A 21,172-nucleotide genomic window follows, 5' to 3' on the forward strand; every position below is an offset into this window, starting at 1 on the left:
GCCGTTTACCTTCCCGCCAGAGTGGTACCTATTTATCTACTTGCACTTTGACGTGCTTTTGAACTGCTAAGTGGGCAGGAGCAGGGACTGAACAACGGGAGCTCACCCCGTAGGCTTTAATGACAGTGGGTTTGTTTACAGTGCAGCTGCAACTCCAAACACATTCACATTTACTTCTAGATCTGTACTCTCCCAAGGCACACAAAAAGCAAAAGCAGCCATGTTGGTTCACAGTAAAAATCTAAACTAGATCTTTATGGCAGAAGGATTTATTTACTTTCTTTCTGTTTATGTATGTTTCCTTCAAAGAGACATACGTGGTTTTCCCTCTTTCCCTTGTATTTCAGCTTCACAACAACCCTGCAAGATGGGCTGGGCTGAGGTATTGACCTAGGGTAACCCAGTGAGCCTCATGGCTAAGTAGGGATTTGAACCCGGGCCTCCCAATCTGGCACTCCACTCCACTGGTTCTCTGCTGGGTGGAAGGAAGGCGGCTGAGCAGTGGTGTTTTCCAATTCCATCCCTGAGTTTTTCCATATGATTTATATGTGCCACAGTTGGGAAGGGTCTTCCTAACTAGCCACTTGGAATTTAACTAGGCCAACCCAACATTTCCATCCCAAATGTTACGTTACAGGTGATTTGCCACAGAGCAATATTTGGGAAAATGGGGATTGTCCCTGATAACAGGGGTGGGTGGCGGTAAGGGTAGACATCAGTTGGAGAACATGCTAAATGTTCCCTTCTCTTCATTCTTTGCACCCAGTAGTCCCAACCATGCATTTTCAATATTTAAAGGGGTTTGCCATCGCTATGAGGCTAAGGAGCATTGCAATGCAGTGGGAGGATTTGGTAATAATTGGGAGTCCCATCTCCCAGGTGTGCCACCACTGTGTAGTACCAACAAACCGTACTCTTTGGCAATTGTTTTATGTAGGTTGTGGGGAGAGGAAGGTGAGGGAATCCCACCGCTGACTCCATCCATTAACCTTGTGTCAGCTGCTTGCCCACAGAGGGGGATGAATAATGAATAATCAAGCAGAGCAGGCAGTGGCCAGAGGCTTCGTTGTGTGTGTGCCTCCATTTCTGCTGCTTCCATCTGCCAGGGTCATGTGAGGGTGGAGAGATGTAAGGGGATGAACATGCTCACGCTAGACCCCAAGAATCCAGGACGCAATAAATGGTACGAGAAAGCTGAACATGGGCTTGCAAACATCATCATCAGTTTCAGTGCTATTTTTCTAGAAAAAGAGGTGCTGAAACTGTCAACCCTTCCCTTGTTCTCTTATAATGGCAGTGGCACCCACCTGGAAAGAGCCCTGATCAGCTTCATTAATACCTTCTTGTATTGGTTTTAATGGGACTTAGTAAGGATTACTTTAGCTGGATTCGGGGCCTAGTGTAAGGTGCTTAGGGTTGGGGGTGGTTTAAGTACAGAAGATCCCTCAGCAACATGGAGAGTGAGGAATCTGTCATCTGGGCTACCTATTCCAGTCACGGTCTGTGTCCGCCCCACCCATATGCTGACAGTCTAAAAAGCCCAGACAAAATAAATTTTTATTTGATGGAAGAGAGTGCTGTTCTGGACATTGTAGGGCAGTGGGCGCCTGTGGGGAAGCCAGATTCAAAACTCTCTGCTTGCCTATTGTATGAAGCAAACTGGATGGGATAGTTGACCTCTTCTGAGGCTGAATGCTGATCTGCATGTTTAGAGAATCTGACTCTTCCTTTTTGCTAGGGAGTCCCCAAAACTTTACCACCCCACTAAGAACATGGCTGAACCCAGAAGCTATTGAAAGGCTGCTGTGATGTCACCAACCAGTAGACCAATCCTTTCCCTTTACTCTCCCCTATTTGCACACAGTGGTACCCCGGATTACATACGCTTCAGGTTACAGACTCCGCTAACCCAGAAATAGTACCTCGGGTTAAGAACTTTGCTTCAGGATGAGAACAGAAATTGTGCTCTGGTGGTGTGGCAGCAGCAGGAGGCCCCATTAGCTAAAGTGGTGCTTCAGGTTAAGAATAGTTTCAGGTTAAGAACAGACCTCCGGAATGAATTAAGTAATTAACCCGAGGTACCACTGTATTTGAAATTCCAAGCTCTAACTAGCAAACGCAACAGATTTCAAATATTACCATTATTTGGAGGAAATACTGCACATTAATAAGGATACCCCAATTGGGAGCGGTGTCTTCATACATTTTCACACTAAAAGGGTACTTAATCTTTTGACTTCTTTTTGTGTAAAAATAGTTAAATTGTAATAGAAAATAGGAGGTAGCCATTTTAAAACTGGGCATGCGTTCTTTAGTGAGTGTAAAACAAGCAGTCAGTCTGCCCAAAGGAGGTTTTACCTCTCTCTTAAAAGCTGCCTGGATTCAGCATAAGCAGGAAGGGAGCTTCAGTCATTTTGGGCTGTAGCACAGCGAGCCCTCTTCAACTTCCTTAGGCCAGCAGAGACAGCAGCCCTAGGCCATGTGGTAACTTGAAAACAGAACAGAGCTCCTGTAAAAATTGAGAAAGAGAAATTGGGGGTGCCATCCAGCTGGAATTTTGCAGGTCTGACCAAATTGTTGGTCTACATAATAATAATAATAATAATAATAATAATAATAATAATAATAATAATAATAATAATTTTCTTTCTTTCTTTCTTTCCTTCCTTCCTTCCTTCCTTCCTTCCTTCCTTCCTTCCTTCCCTCCCTCCCTCCCACCCACCCACCCACCCACCCATCTGGCTGAGTTTCCCCAGCCACTCTGGGCAGCTTCCAATCAAGTGTTAAAAACAATACAGCATTAAATATTAAAAACTTCCCTGAACAGGGCTGCCTTCAGATGTCTCTTAAAGATAAGATAGCTGTTTATTTCCTTCACATCTGAAGGGAGGGTGTTCCACAAGGCGGGTGCCACCACCGAGAAGACCCTCTGCCTGGTTCCCTGTAACCTCAGTTCTTGCAATGAGGGAACTGCCAGAAGGCCCTCGGCGCTGGACTTCAGTGTCCCGGCAGAATGATGGGGGTGGAGACACTCCTTTGGGTAGACAGGACCGAGGCCGTCTAGGGCTTTGCATGCTATCTGAATTGGAGGAGGGTGTAATCGCCAAATAAATTTCACTGGACCTATTTGGGCTCTTGGAGGGGTTGCATGAGCATGTGCACCCATAGGCACACTGTCATACCCCACAAGTATCCCTCCAGCCTTCATGAGCTTAGGCCTGCATACAGAAAACTCAGCAGGAAGGTTATTTACTCCCACTCCTGAATGTACCTGCAGGAATCAATTCCTTTAGGGGTCAGAGCCTGAGGAGGTGCAGACAACAGAATAATGGCATGGGGGTGCCAAGGAAAGCGCAATGGTTGGTGGGTTCAGTTCCTATGACTTGGGTTGCTGTAACCCCCTAACATCGCAGAATAGGCTTCCCACACATCACCAGTAGTGTGGGGGGGGGGCGTTGCTGTGCGGTTACAACATTTCCCGAACTGCCACGATGTGTGATTCATGCCATCACCAGTCACTGGTGTCCATTAGTGGCTGGCAGCGCCACATAACATTTTTATCAAGAGCAGAGTGCCGGGCGGGGGGAGCATCAATCCTACCCAGGGCCTGTCACAGCCACCCTTCCTCTCCCCTCCGCAAGTTGGTGATTTCACCCGCCAGCCGCCGCTAATGGCCTCGTAAATGAAATTTTATTGTTTCTGTCTCAAAAAAGTCCAGAGAGAAAAAGAGCCAAGATATAAATCCTGAGGAGGGGGAGGGGGGCAATGATCTCAGAATCAGTCTGAGGGGGGCGGGGGGGGAGGAAGGGAAAGGTTCTCTCTCCCACCCTTTCAGACATAGCTCATTTGAGGAGAGGGGATTAAGGACCCCTCCCCAGTTCAGCAAGGGGACAGAAGTCTCGTTTCTGGGAGAGGAATGGGTTAAAGTGGGCCAGAGTAGAAACCTCGCAAGCTAGAAGAAATTTCTTTTCTGTGCAAAGCACAGGAGGCTCTCAAAATCAACCCCAAATGGAGGCAGCCTGATTTTGCGACAGGCTCCAACCAATGGAGCAGCGATCCAAACCCCAAAGAGGCTCAGATTACTACAGACGCAGCTAAAAAACCCAGCAAGCCAGTCCTCACAACCCGTTGGGAAATGCACATCTAAGCCAGCAAGAGGCTTGGCAGCGCTAACTGCTCCCGGGCCCAGCCTGGGATGATCAAGCAGTTCCCTACAGTGAGATGGGCGAAACAAAGGCAAGACCCTCTTGCCTGAAAAGGAAAAGGAAAGGTGGCTGTGAGCAGGGAAGGACGAACCCAGATGGCCAAAAAGTCAGATGGAAACCATTTCCAGAGAGAGAGAATGTCATGATTTCTGATTGATTGGTGCCAACCAAATAAAGGATGTGACTCAGGGGTCCCTGGTTCAATACCCTATTGACTATACTGCACTCACTTCCCTCCCTGTGGCTCCACCGGCGTTTCCTTGGCTATTTCTCTTCTCTGCCATTCTGTACATCCCCTCCCCTGACCTCCTGTCTATCTTGCATATGTCACTTTTTGCAGCTGCAACTCAACCATTTCCTTCCCGGGGAAGGAGAATCTGTCTAGTGAGGGTCACTTTCTCCTCTTCAACCCAGGCCAAGGACAAAGGGGCGAGGGAAGAGGGCAGGTGTGGGAGCTGCGAAAGGGCAGCTGTGGGTGCCCACTGTCTGAAACAGGGCTGAACGCAACACCACCTGCAAGGAAATTGGAAAGTGCCTTTAACTGGCCTTGCATCTTCTCTCACCTGCAGTGGCAGAGACTAAGACAGAACGAGCTGTGGAGCAGGAATGGGGAACGTGCAGCCCTTCTGATGTTGCTGGACTACCACTCCCATCATCCTTCACCATTGGGCGTGTTGGCTGAGGCTGATGGGAGTTGGAGTTCCAACAACGGCTTGAGTGCTTCAGGCTCCCCACTCCTGCCTTAAAGGGAATCAGGTGGCAGAAGCTGCATTGGCCTTATTGGAAGGGGCCAATGGGGCCTCTAAAGGCTGCAGCTCATGGGAAGCTGCTGCACCATTTAAAACATCTTAACTGCTGGCCGTTGTTGGGGCCGCCCCAAGCAGGTGACTACGAAATTTATGGGGATGAGAGGAAGGCAGGAAGTGCTTTTTGGAATGGTGCAGTGGGATGTTTAATTTTTTGGCCCTTGCCTGCGGGCAGAGGGAACATTCAGAGGTTTGCTTGAGGCAACGAAACATCTTGGACCAGCACTGGAAGGAAAAACGATTTACAGCACAATCCCAGCCACGTCTATTGAATTCACTGGGGTTTGCTCTCACATTAGTGGTAGTTTGCCCCTCACAGTTATAATTTCTAGGAGCCTTTAACAAACTAAAGTGCCCAGAATTCTTTGAGAGGGAAATGTGCTTCGAATGTGCTTTAAATGTATAGTGCAGACGCAGTCTGTGTCTGGGAGGAGAAGGCTCAGTGGCCCCGATTCACATGCTGTACAGTAGAAGAGGATTGAGTGGTGAGGAGAACCACTGTGTGACCAGGAGCTGTGGAAGTCAGAGATCAAATGAAGCTCATGTGCTGATTTGAAACAACCAGACAACTCTTTGACTTCAAGCATCTTGTGGAAGGATGGGAAACCAGAGGCCTTCCTGGATGTTGCTGGGCTATATTCTCTCTGGGTGATTCCAGGCAGTTGTGTTTATGAGTGAGGCTCAATCACATACTGGCAAATTCAGGCTGTGCAAAAAAAAAAAAAACCTCTCCACAACACACCCCCAGCCAGGTCAGCCTTTTTGCAATAAGGAAAGTGATGGGGAAGCACTGGGAAGTGTGGGATAACACTTGCTTAACGCATTATCATGTAACCTCCCCGCAATCAAATTAGCATGTGTGTTGAATGAGAGTTAATATCCCCTAATCACATCGCAAAGTTGTGCAAACAAATTAGGATAAAAGTTTGATAAACAGGTCTGGAAGTGACCTCTGACCATTGGTCAAGTTGGCCGGGGCTGATGGGAGTTCCAGGGTGCCCTTGAGGGAAAAGATTTAACGGTGCCTGGGAAAGGGGCCTTTTGTAGGGGCTGTTGCATTTTAATTTATTTTTTGTGCTTTTTGTTTAATTCACATTAGGGTCTGCCCAAATTTTCTCTCCTGAGGATGATGTCATATTAAAACATTATTATTTTTAATTTATTAATTATTGCTGCTTTTTGTGCACAAAACCCCCCAAAGTAGTCCTCAAAAGTTAACATACAAAATGAAGCAAAATACCAATTACAAACAAGTTGCATTGCAGAGAGATTAGATGAAGCTACAAGTGCTGAAAATATTTTTAAAACAACACAGCAGAAACCCAACATGAGAGGGAAGAAGAAACAAATGCAGTTGTCATCATGTTGCTGCACACACATGTTATTGCTCCGACTGACGCTGGGTGCGTCTCTCTTCCTTTTCACACTTTCCCATCTGCAACTGCACATGACCTTTCCACGCACACCCCAGTTCACAGCGCATCTTGGATACATCTGCCGTACTGTTTCCTTAGGCTGCTGGCATCAGACTGAAGGTCTAGCCATCCCAGAGAACCGTACCTTGGCTGATACCGTGTGGATGCAGTTTTGCTCTCACGCCATAACAGTCTGTCACAAGCTATTGTACGATTGGAGGAGTAATGCCCTGAGAGTACGGCTGTTATGAGATTACAGACCATCACTAAGCTGCAGCGAATGTTTGCCCAGGTTTGGCAAAATGCGGCAGAATTCAGAAAACAAAGAAATTATTTGGGAATATTTCTTCACTCTCAACAGGTCGGGCTACCATCAGGCAGTGTGAGGTGGATGGATGCCTCAGGTGGTAGACTTGGAGTTTCATGAAAGAACGGCAAGTGAAGAGGTTATTTAGTGTTGTTGCATTTTTGCTCCCAGGGAGAGGCACTTGTGGGTTTCACACAGACCTAATACAGTACAGTGGTACCTCTGGATGCGAAAGGGATCCGTTCCGGAGCCCCGTTCGCATCCAGAAGCGAACACAATCCGCGTCTGCGCGTGCACAGATCACGATTTACCACTTCTGTGCATGCACGTGACATCATTTTGACTGTCTGTGCAAGCGGTGAAACCCGGAAGTAACGTGCTCCGTTACTTCTGGGTCACCACAGCATGCAACCCGAAAATACTTATCCCGAAGCTACTTCAACCCGAGGTATGACTGTATATGAAGCATCCCTGATGGAATGAGCAACCACAAAAGGGCCATAGCCCTTCAGTGCTGGATCTGATCCAGGGCTGACTTCAGGATGCGGGGCCGACGTCAGATCCAGCACCCTAGCAAATTTAGCCACTAGCGATGACGTGTGGCCACAGGAGCATACTCGACCTGCACTCGGTGGTTGAAAGCTGCCATTAAATTTTTCCCATAGTGCTCCAGAGTGATGATACATTGGAGGCATTGTGGGTAATTAAAATGGTGGCTCTTGGAGGGGGTGAAATACAGTGGCAGAGCTGCAGGGTGGGCACATGTTATGGGCCCAACACCTACCTGAGGGTGCTGCATGCTGACGCCAAAGCCATTTGACTGGGCTCCCAGGATTCACTCCAGGAAACGAAAGCTTGGATTCTGCAGCCAAAGCTTTCAAGCAACTATTGATTCTCAGCCCAAATTCTAAATGACCTTGTGCGGTAAGAAGTCTTGTTGATTTGCTAGTGAAACCTGCCACTAACCCCCAGTTCCACCACGGCTGCCACTGCCGCCCGCCTGCTTCCTGCTTCATTAGGCGTCACCTTGTGGGCTTCCAGCAGCATTAATAAAGCCTTTAACATTGTTAATTGCTTCCTTGTCTGAGAAGAGGCTTGGGGGCAGCAGCCAGAGCGAAGCGAGCGGCTGTTAATGCTGCTGCTCAGAACTTGTTGCCTGTGCTGTAGCTCTTTCCAAACTCGGTGTCCTGTCGGCTGCAGGGTGTAGGTGTGTTGTGCAAACGCTCCTCCCAGGGCTGGAAGGAGGTTAGTTTAACCTCTGGTTTGCTAGTAAAACTGAATTACTGTGTCTCAAAACGATGCATGTCTAAAAAGTGTGTCAGCAACATGAAAAGTTTGGAAAGGGTTTTTTTTTAAAAAAATGTAATAGAATATGTAATACATAATTTTCTTTTTCCTATTTCCTATTACTTTCGGGGTTTTTTGTTTTGTTTCTTCTTGTGTTGAAATGTATCAAAATTTCCAGGTTCTTTGGAGTCCAAATCTGGGAAGGGGAAGCCGGATGCAGTAGGTTAAGCCAAGAAAATGTTCTTGCAGGCTTCACGCTCACAGTCAACACACGCTCACCTTAAGTCACAGCCACACATGCAACACCTTCGAATGGTATTGCCTGGTGTTTTTTAATGGAGCAATAATTTCTGAAGAAACATATTCCACATAGGAGACCTGTTATTACCTTTTGCTTTAGTTCAGCTGGAAGAACTACTCCTTCATTTTTCAACCATCAACACAGGTTAGGTAAAGGGACCCCTGACCATTAGGTCCAGTTGTGGCCGACTCTGGGGTTGCGGCACTCATCTCGCTTTATTGGCCAAGGGAGCCGGCGTACAGCTTCCGGGTCATGTGGCCAGCATGACTAAGCCGCTTCTGGCGAACCAGAGCAGCACACGGAAACACCGTTTACCTTTCCACCAGAGTGGTACCTATTTATCTACTTGCACTTTGACGTACTTTCGAACTGCTAGGTTGGCAGGAGCAGGGACCGAGCAACGGGAGCTCACCCCGTCGCGGGGATTCAAACTGCCAACCTTCTGATCGGCAAGCCCTAGGCTCTGTGGTTTAACCCACAGCGCCACCCACGTCCCTAACACAGAATCCCCATAATAATAATCCCTTTCAGCAAACACTGAAAGGATTGATTCTGCAATAAAAGGAGTTGCTTCGTATGTGTGCATGTGAACATGCATGTGCTTGTTAAAGGAGACAGGCATAATTTTGCAGCCCCCTTAAGGCCGCTCACCCACCCCATCCAGGAAGAGAGAGCACTTCTGGCTAGCAAGAATCCTGGGAGCCTCCCTCTCTCCTGTGTGCTTCCCCATTCAGTCCCTTCAGTTATGCACATAACCCAGAGCAAAGTGGTAGAGTGACATGGTGGAATACTTCTGGGCTCCTGCAGTAGCAGTCGGGGCTCTCAAATTTCAGCAGCACTCGGTGTAACGTCAAAATTTGGCACGCCCCCGCTTCTCATGCTCCGTTCTGCAGCATTGTTGTGGTGCCCCCTGAAGTATGGAACCTAAGAAGCTCTTATGCTGGGTCAAATCGTTACTTCATCTAGTGCAGAATTATCTACACTGATTGGCAGCAACTCTGCAGGGGACATTCCCAGCCCCACTTGGGAGACTGAAACTGGACATTCTGCATGCAAAGCAGCTGTTCTGCCACAGAGCCACAGCCCTTCCTCTGGGAAGTGGCACCGTCCAGAATTCTAGTGCCTCAGTCGAACACGGCACTCTGGGAGAGATGACTTCAGAACTCAAGTTGTACGGTTGCAGGTTGCAGAAGCTGGGGTGCAATACGTGGCGTGCACTGTGCTAATTTTCTACTTGCAGGGAGATTTTTTTAAAAAAGTAAGGAAGTGCTCAAAAATATTGTTCTCCTCCCATCCTCAGCTGCAGCTTCTCCAAGAGTCATTTTGACTGTGCATTCATGATTATTTGATCCTGCTTTGAATACTGTTTTCACCTACAAAAGTTCCAGTTTCTTTTCCGTTCCGTGTGTGTTCCCCAGCTTCCTGCTGAAATCTTTGTAACTTTTCATAGCACAAAGGTTCCAAGGTTTTGTGTTGCTTTCTTGCACTCACTCCTGTGCCCCTCTGGGTGGCAATCATGCAGTAATGTTGGGGAAGCATCAAAGAACAGCTAATAAAGCAAAACGACATGTGGATGCTCCAGTATAAATCTGCCACCAATGCGTTATTACTGAGTCACAATACACCCGCACACCCTTCTGGAGCAGCACCAGTCTGGAGGGGCCTGGGTGTGGTCTTCAAGGAGCCCTGAGCGGCATTTAACACTCCCCTCTCATTTAAAGCCAGTCAAGAACCAGGCCTCAGACAGCCATACTCCACTGAGCCTGCCTGTGTCTGCCTGTAAATCTTTAGCCCTGACACACACACACACACACACACACACACACACACACCCCCTCTGCCTCTGGGTGGAGAGAAAGGAAGATTATAATGCGAATCGGATAGAAGTTCAGAGCAGCCTCATAAAGATTAATTACGATCAGGGGGCTTTTAGCACATTAATCGCGTACGGAAGTGGCATTGTATGCCAACTGCATCCTCAGACCGGGGAGAGCTTGGAAAGGGAGGGGGCACGGTAGAGATGCCTAGGCTCCATCTTCTGAGCCAGAAAGATATCTGTGGCATCACCGGAGGCGCAGGGGTGGAATGCAGAGCTTGCTAGGATGCACGGGTTCAATGCATGGGCGTAGCCGGGGCGGCAGCCCCCCATCAATAAAAATACATAGGTTCTGCCACTCCTCAAACAAAAGGCCTCCCCCCCCCAAAAAAAAACCAAAATCCTGGCTATGCCCGTGGTTCAATTCCCCTGCTTTGGGAGATCTGAAAATCATCAGCAAAAGGTAGAAATGCCATCAACAAATGAGCTCTCCCAGGCAGAAGTCTTCCCCACTGAAACAAACCAAAGGTTCTGGACTGCAGGTTGGCTCTGCAGTTCCTCAGAACGAGGCCAGGTAGCTGAGATCACTCTCTGGACCCTGTTTTTCCCTTTTATTTCTTTTTCCCGTGTGCTGAAGTATGTGAGGTGCATCAGTAAGAAGAATCAGGGGCCAAGATGGGGAGGAGGGTGTTTCCATCTTCTCTGCCCCCAACTTTCTCCCATCTTTGCAGCCAGGACTCCATGGTTCTTTACCAAGCCTGGGGGTGGAAGGCAATTCAGTGGTCTAGCAGAAGAAAGGGGGTAGCAGTTCGATTCCTCCCCACCACCAGATCCTCAAATCCACAATCGGAGATCTCAGCCTGAGGAAATGGGTTGCAGATGATGTCTGGAGGACGCTGGGGCGCCCCTTCTCCTGCTTCCACAGACACGTGCTCCCTGACCATCTGCCCTGGCCTCCCCTCTTCCCGGGGGGGTAATAAAGAGCCACTCAGGGTGAGGTTTTGCAGAGCCCAGATGTGATTGATTCCTCCCCCTTTAAAATATAAAATTGGGGGGGGGGCAGAAAAGCTAGCCATCGCAAAGAAGAGAGCGTTCATGGTTCCCCAGAGGCGCACAAGAGCTTCAGCAGCTGCTTAGAACTGGGGGTGATGATGGGATGGAGTGGGAATCGCCTTCTGTACTGATGCAGAAATGCAGCTGTTTCTGGGGAAGGACCAGCAAGAAGAAAAGCTGCCAGCCACTCGCCAGAGCAGCAAAGGCCAGCGCCAGATGCGGGGGGTCGGGGTGCAAGAGGCCAGTGGGCAAAGAAATGTGCCCAGAATGATCTCTCCGTCTCCTTTAAAAGGGGGCTTTGGAAGCTTGCAAACACCAGATAGGCTTAGGATTTTAATATGTAAGGATAGGAATTAAGATGTTTAAAGCTAAATTAGAAAGAATGAAAGATGTTAAGTGATCAAGTCAATTTTTAGAGAAAATTGATTTTGGAAAACTGTTAAAATGATATACAGTGAAACTCAACCAGGGGGATTTGAGGAAAGTCACTTAACAATGTTATTAAGATTGGTTTAATTACGGTACAAGTAGGATGCATATTTGTTTGTCTTAAAAATTCTTGGAAAATTAATTTGAAATTTGAAAAAATAAATAAATAAAAGGGGGCTTTGGAGAGCCGAGGCGAAGCGGCCAAGGGCGGGGAGAGGGCGCCATCTGGTGGCCGGCTCGCTCCACTCGCGCCGAGCCGAGCTAATCTTCTGCTTCCCCGACAGGCGTCTTGCTCCCTTTCATCTGTCGCTGGAGAACCATCGTGCAGCCGCCTTGCCCTCCCTGGCACGCTCCTTTTATAGTCAGGGAGAAGTCGGATCTTCCAGCCCCAATTCTAATCCCTTTCTGGACCCCCGACCCCCGCACCCCACTTCCAGGAACCGCGGCGCGGCCAGAGATGGGGATAATTGATGGAGGCGCAAAGGCGATTAATGGAAAATGCCTTCCTCCCCCCCCCCCCCAAGCCGCACATCTAGCAATGCCAGGATCAAGAGAAATAAACAAGGGGGAGGGGGAAAGCGAGGGAGTTTCATTGGCTCACCAAAAATGAAGGGAAAAGAGGGGGGCAAAAGACTATAATTGGCACCCCTGAGAGACCCGGTGCGGGATGATTCACACGGCTGGAATCCTGATATCTCTGCAACGAAACCTTTTTAGGAATGGGCCAAAGGGAGCTGTGCGCGGTGGCAGGAGGCCAAAGGGAGGGGAGAGGAGGCGGGTCCGGGGAGGGCGATCTCCCAGACAACCCAGATCAGCCACCTCCCTCCGCCCCTCAAGAAATGCCATCATCGCCCCATTCCGACGGACGGGGCTGATGTCATCTCAGACCACGCTTAGCATCTTGAAGGCAAATAAAAATGCCAGACGGCCCAAGAATGCGGCTTCCTTTACTGCCTTTGATCTTAGCTTCCCTCCTACAAGGTGGGTCACTCTGGGCCATGTTGTCCGTTTATTTCCCTGTTTTTCTAGGAGGAGGAGGAGGAGGAGGAGGAGGAGTTTGGATTTGATATCCCGCCTTTTACTCCCTTTAAGGAGTCTCAAAGCGGCTCACATTCTCCTTTCCCTTCCTCCCCCACAACAAACACTCTGTGAGGTGAGTGGGGCTGAGAGACTTCAAAGAAGTGTGACTGGCCCAAGGTCACCCAGCAGCTGCAGGTGGAGGAGCGGAGACGCGAACCCGGTTCCCCAGATTACGAGACTACCGCTCTTAACCACTACACCACACTGGCTCTCTAAGCCCAGGGAGAAAGTGGAGGCTGGTCCACTGGGGCTAAGAGGGGTCTGCCCCCCAAACTCTGCCAGTCCCCGCCTGCCTGCCTGATTTATGGCCTCCTTATGACCAGTCCAGAGTCTCTCCTGCCAATCTGGGCACATGAGCAAGTTGGTAAGAGACTCGTGTGCATTCAATTATCTGGGTCCCAAGTCTTCTAAGGTTTATGTGTCAATTTTAACCCCTTGAATTGGGGTCAGGCACACAAAGGCAACCAGTGCAAGGCTGTCAAGTCTGGTGCTGTATGACAATTTGGGACCTGACAGTTGCATTCTGCACTAGTAATTTCAGAAACGGTCTTCAAGGACCGCCCCACTTACAGCGCATGGCAGTAATCCCACCCTGGAGCTTACCAGAGCATGGATAACTGGGGCAAGACTATCCTGGTTCAGGAACAGCAATGGCTGGCGAGAAGCGCTCTTGGGTCTTTTTACACAAGCACAAACCCAGGTTTCAGCAGGTGTGACTTCAAGAGGGAGCTGCAAGCTACAAGTGTAACTTACGACAAATGCCAAACAGAAATCCAACAGGTGAAGCTTTCACCAGAATGCAAAGGTGGCAAAGTTTTGCTTGCTGTTGAAAAGTAAGAGCCCTGCCAGAAAGAAAGAAAAAAGGCAAATCTTCCAATATAAATAGGACTTCAAGGCCATGCCATCCGTTTTGGCTCCTCTTCCACTTGGCCCCCTCCTCTTCCTCACTGCCAGCTCTTAGCTGCTTTCCCCCAGTGGCAAGAGAGACAGAGAGAAGCAGCAATGGGGATGGGGAACCTGGGTCTCTCCCGGTGCTGCAAGGACTACAACTCCCATTAGCCCTGACCCTCGGCCATGCTGGCTGGGGCTGAAGGGAACTGGAGTCCAGCAACACCTGGAGAGCCTGCGGTTTTCCATGGCTGATGTCGGAGAGAACAGAACGGAAGAAGAGAAGCACAGATCTGTCAGCTTCATTTCACTCCAAAGTCACAATTTATAAACTCGCCAGCCTCAGACACCGCCTTCTTGACAAATTTGACGAAAAAGAATTGATGGTTTTCCTGTTTCTATTTCTAGAAAACAGATGGCTTTCCCTTTTCTAAACAATGAACATCAGCATCTGTCTTTTTGTTAGAATTTTCTCTCTTATGACATCATCTCAGTTCAGGAGCCTCAAAAAGAAAAACCCCACCCCAAAACACTATGGTTAAGATTTTGCTAGGGTTTGAGTAATTGATTAATCAATATGGTGAGCTGGCTCAAATATATTTAATCAGTTAACACATGCAGACGATGAAGTAAAGTAGTAAAAGTAAAGGTAAAGGTACCCCTGCCCGAACGGGCCAGTCTTGACAGACTCTAGGGTTGTGCGCTCATCTCACTCTAGAGGCCGGGAGCCAGCACTGTCCGCAGACACTTCTGGGTCACATGGCCAGCGTGACGAAGCTGCTCTGGCGAGCCAGCGCAGCACACACGGAAATGCCGTTTACCTTCCCGCTAGTAAGCGGTCCCTATTTATCTACTTGCACCCGGGGTTGCTTTCGAACTGCTAGGCTGGCAGGCGCTGGGACCGAGCAATGGGAGCGCACCCTGCCGCGGGGATTCGAACCGCCGACCATGCGATCGGCAAGTCCTAGGCGCTGAGGTTTTACCCACAGCGCCACCCGCATTATTAGAGCACCAGATTCTATGTACTTTGTCTTATATCAAGGCAGTCCCAGGCTTGCCTGCTTCTCAGCACACAAAATCTATCAATGTCCAAGAGTATCCGACACCAAAGAGTTCCCTGCTGGCTCCAGAACACAAAGCAGCATCTTGGCTCTAAGGATGGCATGTTCAGCACCTCCTCTGACATCAGTAGCCCATGGGCAAGTCCAGAGTCCAGCCAAGATTATTGGGAAGCTTCCTGTTGCAACCATCTGTCAAGCCACAGGAGGCCCAAAGAGGTCCATCATTTCCACCACCAAGGAGAGATGCTCCAGGAAGGAGCTGATGGACACACGCAGAATCCGGGCTTCATCTGCTCCCCATTGACTGCAAAAAAAAATTATATATATATATATATATATATGCAGGTTTTGTTGTCTTCGGGTGTCTTCCCGTGTAAGAGTTGGGGTGTCTAGGCGACGTTTCGACGAGGTCTCACTCGTCATCTTCAGGCTGGTGCTTTCGGCTTCTTGTTACTGGAACAGAGCTCTGTTCCAGTAACAAGAAGCCGAAAGCACCAGCCTGAAGATGACGAGTGAGACCTCGTCGAAACGTCGCCTAGACACCCCAACTCTTACACGGGAAGACACCCGAAGACAACAAAACCTGCATTCCTGTACCCGTGAAAATCTACGAAAGCAAATATATATATATATATATATATATATATATATATATATATGTGTGTGTGTGTGTGTGTGTGTGTGTGTGTGTGTGTGTGTGTGTGTAGTGTAGACTGAAACATAAAATGTCAACACTTGCATCTGGGAGCAGGCAGGGAGGAGCATCATGTTATGGGAGTGGTGTGAGAGATGAGTGATTTTGGCAGCTAAGTCAGCAAGGGGAGACAACAGAAGGTCGGGGTGCAGAAGGGGCCCAGCTCAGTGGGAGAGCAGCCACTTTGCATGCAGATGGTCAATCCCTGGTAGGTCTGGGAGCTACGCCTGTCTGTCCCCCTGAAAAACTGCAAATGGTCCTGTGCTGAATGGATGGTAGGCAGATTCCTCCGTCCCCAGGAAGTTGTCCTGTGTGCAGAAGCACAAGGATCCAAACACAGGTCTTGCTCAGCACACCTCTTTATTTTACTTGCACCCCACTCTGCCTCCAAGTTATGCTCAAAACAACCCTGCAGGGTAGGCCAGGCCAAGAAACAGACTCATTCAAAAGGGTTGAGCTCCAAGGGCCTCCTGGCAGTTCCCTCCTGTGAGAAATGAGGTTACAGAGATCCCGGCAGAGGACCTCCTTGGTGGTGGCACCCGCCCTGTGGAACGTCCTCCCATCAGATGTCAAGGAGATAAATAACTAATAATAAATAATAAAACTGTTGTTGTTGTTTAAACCCTGCTTCAAGTCCAACATGCCATCCATTACGATGCCACCTTGTCTCTCATCCTCCTGCAACTTGTGCAGGAGACCTTCCTGCAGGCTGCACCCAGGACTCAGAGCCCACCATCTGTCCCGACTGCTGCCACACCTTGCCTCTTGTAGAAGGGTGTGCCTGGCCAATACTCACACATGCAAGTTGTCCTCCGTCACATCCAGTTCCTTGCTGATCCCTTCTTTGCGGGGCTCGGGGTCAGGGGCCAGGGAGCCCAGCGCAATCTGGGCCAATGATGATGATGGGAAAGGGATCCTCAGCTCACAGATGTTGGGGGTAGCGATAAGGAGCATAAAATGTACAAGAAAATCACACACACAGGCCCACACTGCCTACCTTTCCAACAAGATACACTCTCTCTTATTCAAGGTCACTTTTGTAGTCTATGTTTAATATTTCTGGGAGAGCTTCTAGTCCCTGGTTTTTGACTCCGGAGCTCTGACACAGCCAGGCCAGAGCACCTCTGTGGCATGTAACCAGGCCCAGAACATTGATACCAAAGGAGTGTCACATTTAGTGTCATATGCACTTCATTCTAATACAGTAATATTGGAATTTTCTGGAACAGGGGAATTACAAACACTAAAATAAATATTGGAAGAGGAAGTGTGAGTCATTGGTGCTTCCATTCCCCAATATACAGTGTGTGTGTGTGGTGTGTGTGTAGGAATTCTCACTGCAGGGGAAGGTGTGCTGTTCCCTTCAGCAACATACCGCCCTGAAGAAAGAAAGAAATTTCCACAAACTAATGTGGAAAACATAGCAAAATGCAATTCTGGCCCTCCTGAAGATCTGGGTGGATAGTTCTTCTAATGCCTGGGTATCACTGACTTGCAGTGGCTCTGGAAGGTTCTTTCTTAGCAGCCCTGTCTGGAAATGCCTGGGACCCCACCTCCTGCATACAAAGCATGCACTCTGAAACGGAGCTACAGCCCTACCCCAACGTGCACTTACTAGGGAGTAAATCTTTGGAAGCACTCATACTTCCTTCAAAGTAAACTTACTTAGGGTCAAACTGCATTTCTCCAGATCAGGAGAAAACAAAAGGGCCTGACTGAACATACAATGTTGCATCCCTGGATAACCCCAATCGCAGAAATTGGACACATCTTTGCTTAGAGTGGCCATTGGCACTTGGCCAAAGGAATGGACCTCTATTTGCATACACTCTGTGTAGATGCACATTTAAAAATATTATTATTTCTTACTAAGTCATAGTCACTAGACCCATTGATTTCAGTGATTCAGAGTATGACTTAGCTGGATATATGATGTGTTAAAGTAAGGTAAAGGGACCCCTGACCATTAGGTCCAGTCGTGACCGACTCTGGGGTTGTGGCGCTCATCTCGCTTTATTGGCCAAGGGAGACGGCGTACAGCTTCCGGGTCATGTGGCCAGCATGACTAAGCTGCTTCTGGCGAACCAGAGCAGCGCACGGAAATGCCGTTTACCTTCCCGCTGGAGTGGTACCTATTTATCTACCGTATTTTTTGCCCTATAGGGCACACTGGCCCATAGGGTGCACCTCGATTTTTGGGGGGGGGAATAAAAAAAACAATTATTTCCCCCCCCCCCAGCCCCCAGAACAGGCTGCTATCCGCAAGCCTTGCGAGCCTGGCGGGACATCTGTGCGAAGTATGGGGCACGCTCTGGGGTGTGCCCCGTGCTTCGGGCTGCAGGCTGCTGCCCGCAAGCCTTGTGAGCCCGCGGGAACTCCCACCGGGCTTGCAAGGCTTGTGTATAGCTTCCTGAAGCCTGGAGAGCGAGAGGGGTTGGTGCGCACCGACGCCTCTCACTCTCCAGGCTTCAGCGAAAGCCTTCATTTGCCCCATAGGACGCACACACATTTCCCCTTCATTTTTGGAGGGGAAAAAGTGCGTCCTATAGGGCGAAAAATATGATACTTGCACTTTGATGTGCTTTCAAACTGCTAGGTTGGCAGGAGCAGGGACCGAGCAACGGGAGCTCACCCCGTCGAAGGGATTTGAACCGTCAACCTTCTGATTGCCAAGCCCTAGGCTCAGTGGTTTAACCCAGAGCACCACCCATGTCCCTGACTGATGTGTTAGGTCACCCTATAATTCTACAGGGGAATATTATACATCTCACTGTAGTGGGGAAGAGTGTGGCCTAGGTGGTTGTGCTTAGTCTGCTGCCAAGGTGCTATCTGTTGATGGGCAACTTCAGTGCCCCTGCTCTTCTTTCTGTATCTTTCAGACAGACCTGGAATGCCCGGCCATTCAAATAGAGGACACCTTCATACAGAGAACTGTCACCTGTCCACATTTTAAGCCTCTGATAGCCCAGAAAATTGACGACTGTCTTCTGTAAAATAGGACAGCTGAGCATCTTATATTTGCTCTTCTTCTTCTGCTAATGACTGAACGTCATGCCATTTCCTCTTTCATCCCGGCCTTTTCCACATTCTGAATAATCTAAATAGGATCCGTTTGTTTGTATATTTAGGTTACTTTCTAAACAAACAATGCAAAAATAAGAGACAGTCTTTTATATATATACAGTATAGATAAAAGAAGTAAGTATTTTGTTCCCTATGGCAAGGAGTGCTAGGATGGGAAGCATCCATGTAATCAACCTTGTCTTAGCCACACACCAGTGATACATCAGAGGAGCACTTTGCTTCATTTAGTTCTTAAGGGGGTTGAGAGAGAGAGAGAAAGAGAGAGAGAGAGAGAGAGAGAGAGAGAGAGAGAGAGAGAGAGAGAGGTTGCATTGGAAGTAAGCAGGGACACCGCAGGGGCTTGAACCCCGTCCTGGAAACCAGGAGCGCCAACCACCAGCGTCTTTTGCTTTTTTTTGGCCAATGCAACAAGGTGAAAAGCAAAACCTGAGAGAACACTCTGAATACAGAATGTTCTCTCAGGAAAAAAGAAAACCCTTAAGAATTATGAAGTTGCAGACAGAACACAATCGAGGTTTGATCCCTTGCCATTAGCAAGGGATATTCACCTAGATGTGTTTACGTCACAGAGTGCCATGTTGACTGCCATTAATTCGCAGGGCAGAACAGAGAGACTGGTTCCAGTCTTCAAACTCTGCCTTTATGCTCACCTTTTTGTTTGTCCCTCCGAAGTGTGAATTCATGGGCCTGGAAGTTCCTTCTGCTGGTCTGTGAAAAGCTATCTGGACTCATTAGTTTGTCCCCGGCCCTTTCCCACCAATTCCAGAGAAATGTTTTTGGAACACAGCTCTTCTTACTGACCTGACTTCTGCAGGAAGAGCTGGCTTCCCCTGAGTGTGGTGGGCTCTTGGACAGAACTGTGAAGAGATCAAGCGGGGGGAAATGGAGAAGCCAGCCCAAAAGGATTGTACTGAAAAAGATCACTGAATTGTGGAGTGTGAAGTTCACTTGCCGTTAAGTTTCCTGAAGGCTTGCAAAATTCTATTTCTTGTGTCACTGCGATGCACCTGGAAGAGACTAGGGTCTTCAGCAGCCCTCCCCTCCAGACACAGGAGCAAAAACAGCCGGTTACCTAAAGCAGCACTGTCAAGACGAAGGTGTCTCTCAATCCTGCACTGCAGATGTTCACTTGATGTATCAAGAGCTCTGACACTGCCTCTTACTTGTCAATGGAGCAGATCTTCTTCTGGCACAGGTAGCTCTGTGAGGTCTGTAAAAAAAAAGAGCTGGAACAAAACAAGGATGGCCGTCCCACCAAAAGATGTACCTTATTGTGTGGTGATGGCACAGGAAAGGGCCTCCCCTGCAGTGGTGTCACGACAAGAGAAGTCCCTCCAGGTAGAAGCACAGAGAGCGACAGCATTCGGCTTTCGAGTTTGCAGCTCTTCTGAAACAGGGATTGAATAACCAACATTGCTCAATACAAGCTCTTTGGAATATTTAGTTTGCATATTTGATGTATGATTCCATTTAGAGCCTACCTTTTCTCCAACAGGCTCAGGGTGCTTGAATGGTCCCCCTCACTGTGACCTGAAAGAATCTTTGTACAAAGAGTTGCAGGCAGAACACAGCAGAGATTTCCCCCTCAGCCAAGCACAAGATACTCACCTAGTTGACCTTCAGCCAGAAGACAAACAACTGTATTGCTGCTATAATTACTATAGAGCATTTAGAGATCACTTGTTAGTTATTAGTGCCTACCGCTACCTCTGATAATTCAAAATTCTTTTTTATTAGAAGCTACGATTACAGTTGAAGGTATTTAAGTATTTTAGTATTTCATGGAAACCCAGCAACTATCAATCCTATCGTGCAAGTCTTCACCAAAAAGACAGCAATACAATTTGGGTCAAATTAAATTTCTAATAAAGTCTCAGCATTTATGGATATGTTCCCTGCATTAAACAATCATACATGTACCCCAGGCAAAGAAAATCGGGAGTTACATGCCTCCCTTATCTACAGGATTGAAGGGTACAGACTTCTATTCCAAAACGTTTCACAAATGTGGGTTATCATCATTTTGTGTGGCCCTCTCTGGTCATTAGTGGAACAATCAGCCATCCCCTTATGTATGAGTAAAAATGGCCAGAGAGTCGGGATTCATAAGATTTCAAATATTTTCTCAGTCATTTCAGCCTTACCATTAGCAGACAATTTATTCTGCCCTTTATGTGCAGGAAAAAATGGTCACGGCTCAGCCTTCCTAATTGTGAATATGTTTGTGCTTAAACGTTTGCTAGACTTTTTTTGCTTAAAAATGGCTGGCAAAATGGTGAAAGCCTCTACTCACTCCAAGGCCTCTACCAGGCCGCCTCTGCCATTGCCATCAGTAGATTGACCCTCAAAATGCCTTATTTGCTTTTTCACACTGAAATCAGCCAGGCAACTGTTACAAAAGAAGCAGTTTGGTGCATCAGCTTTTAAAATGGGTATTCTAAATACCTAAATACTCCTGGGAACAGAATTACTGGCGAGGATGCAAAATGCTGGCATGTTTGGAACCTTTTGGACTTATATACATCTGAAGGAACAAAAACTCAACAATATTTTGGTGACCCTCTTCTGTGGTTGCCCAGTAAGTACAATTCGTTTGGCTTCAGATGCCAAATGCCACCACTTTTAAGCAGCTGCTCAAGAGGGTTTGTTATTCTACTCCTTGGAAGCCACATTATACATAAAAGGAAGTTCTGCCCATTAGCGAAGGAACTATGTTGTCTTCTGCCCCTCTGCTTTGCTCTTTATC

The 21,172-nt window shown here is 48.1% G+C and overlaps 1 protein-coding gene across 10 annotated transcripts in view; it reads right to left on the reverse strand.

Annotated features, from left to right (window-relative positions):
• Window positions 1-14,831: 14,831 nt before the first annotated feature.
• LOC308577188 (uncharacterized protein) overlaps window positions 14,832-21,172 on the reverse strand; it is a 47,933-nt gene continuing 41,592 nt past the window's right edge. For 3 of the 10 annotated variants that reach the window (XR_014003492.1, XR_014003493.1, XR_014003495.1), the window contains exons 3-6: window positions 19,499-19,813; window positions 19,228-19,283; window positions 19,077-19,134; window positions 18,499-18,656 (exon numbers count right to left, since the gene is read on the reverse strand). Coding sequence is in view for 1 of the 10 variants with exons in the window: in XM_081177226.1 (XP_081033352.1) it covers window positions 18,651-18,656; window positions 19,077-19,134; window positions 19,228-19,283; window positions 19,694-19,813 (240 nt within the window). In the remaining 9 variants the exon portion in view is untranslated. The other 7 variants (XR_014003496.1, XR_014003497.1, XM_081177226.1 and 4 more) reach the window with 7 other exon arrangements.

This window comes from Podarcis bocagei (genome assembly GCF_964188305.1).
Source record: "Podarcis bocagei genome assembly, chromosome: 17".
NCBI classification, from domain to species: domain Eukaryota; kingdom Metazoa; phylum Chordata; class Lepidosauria; order Squamata; family Lacertidae; genus Podarcis; species Podarcis bocagei.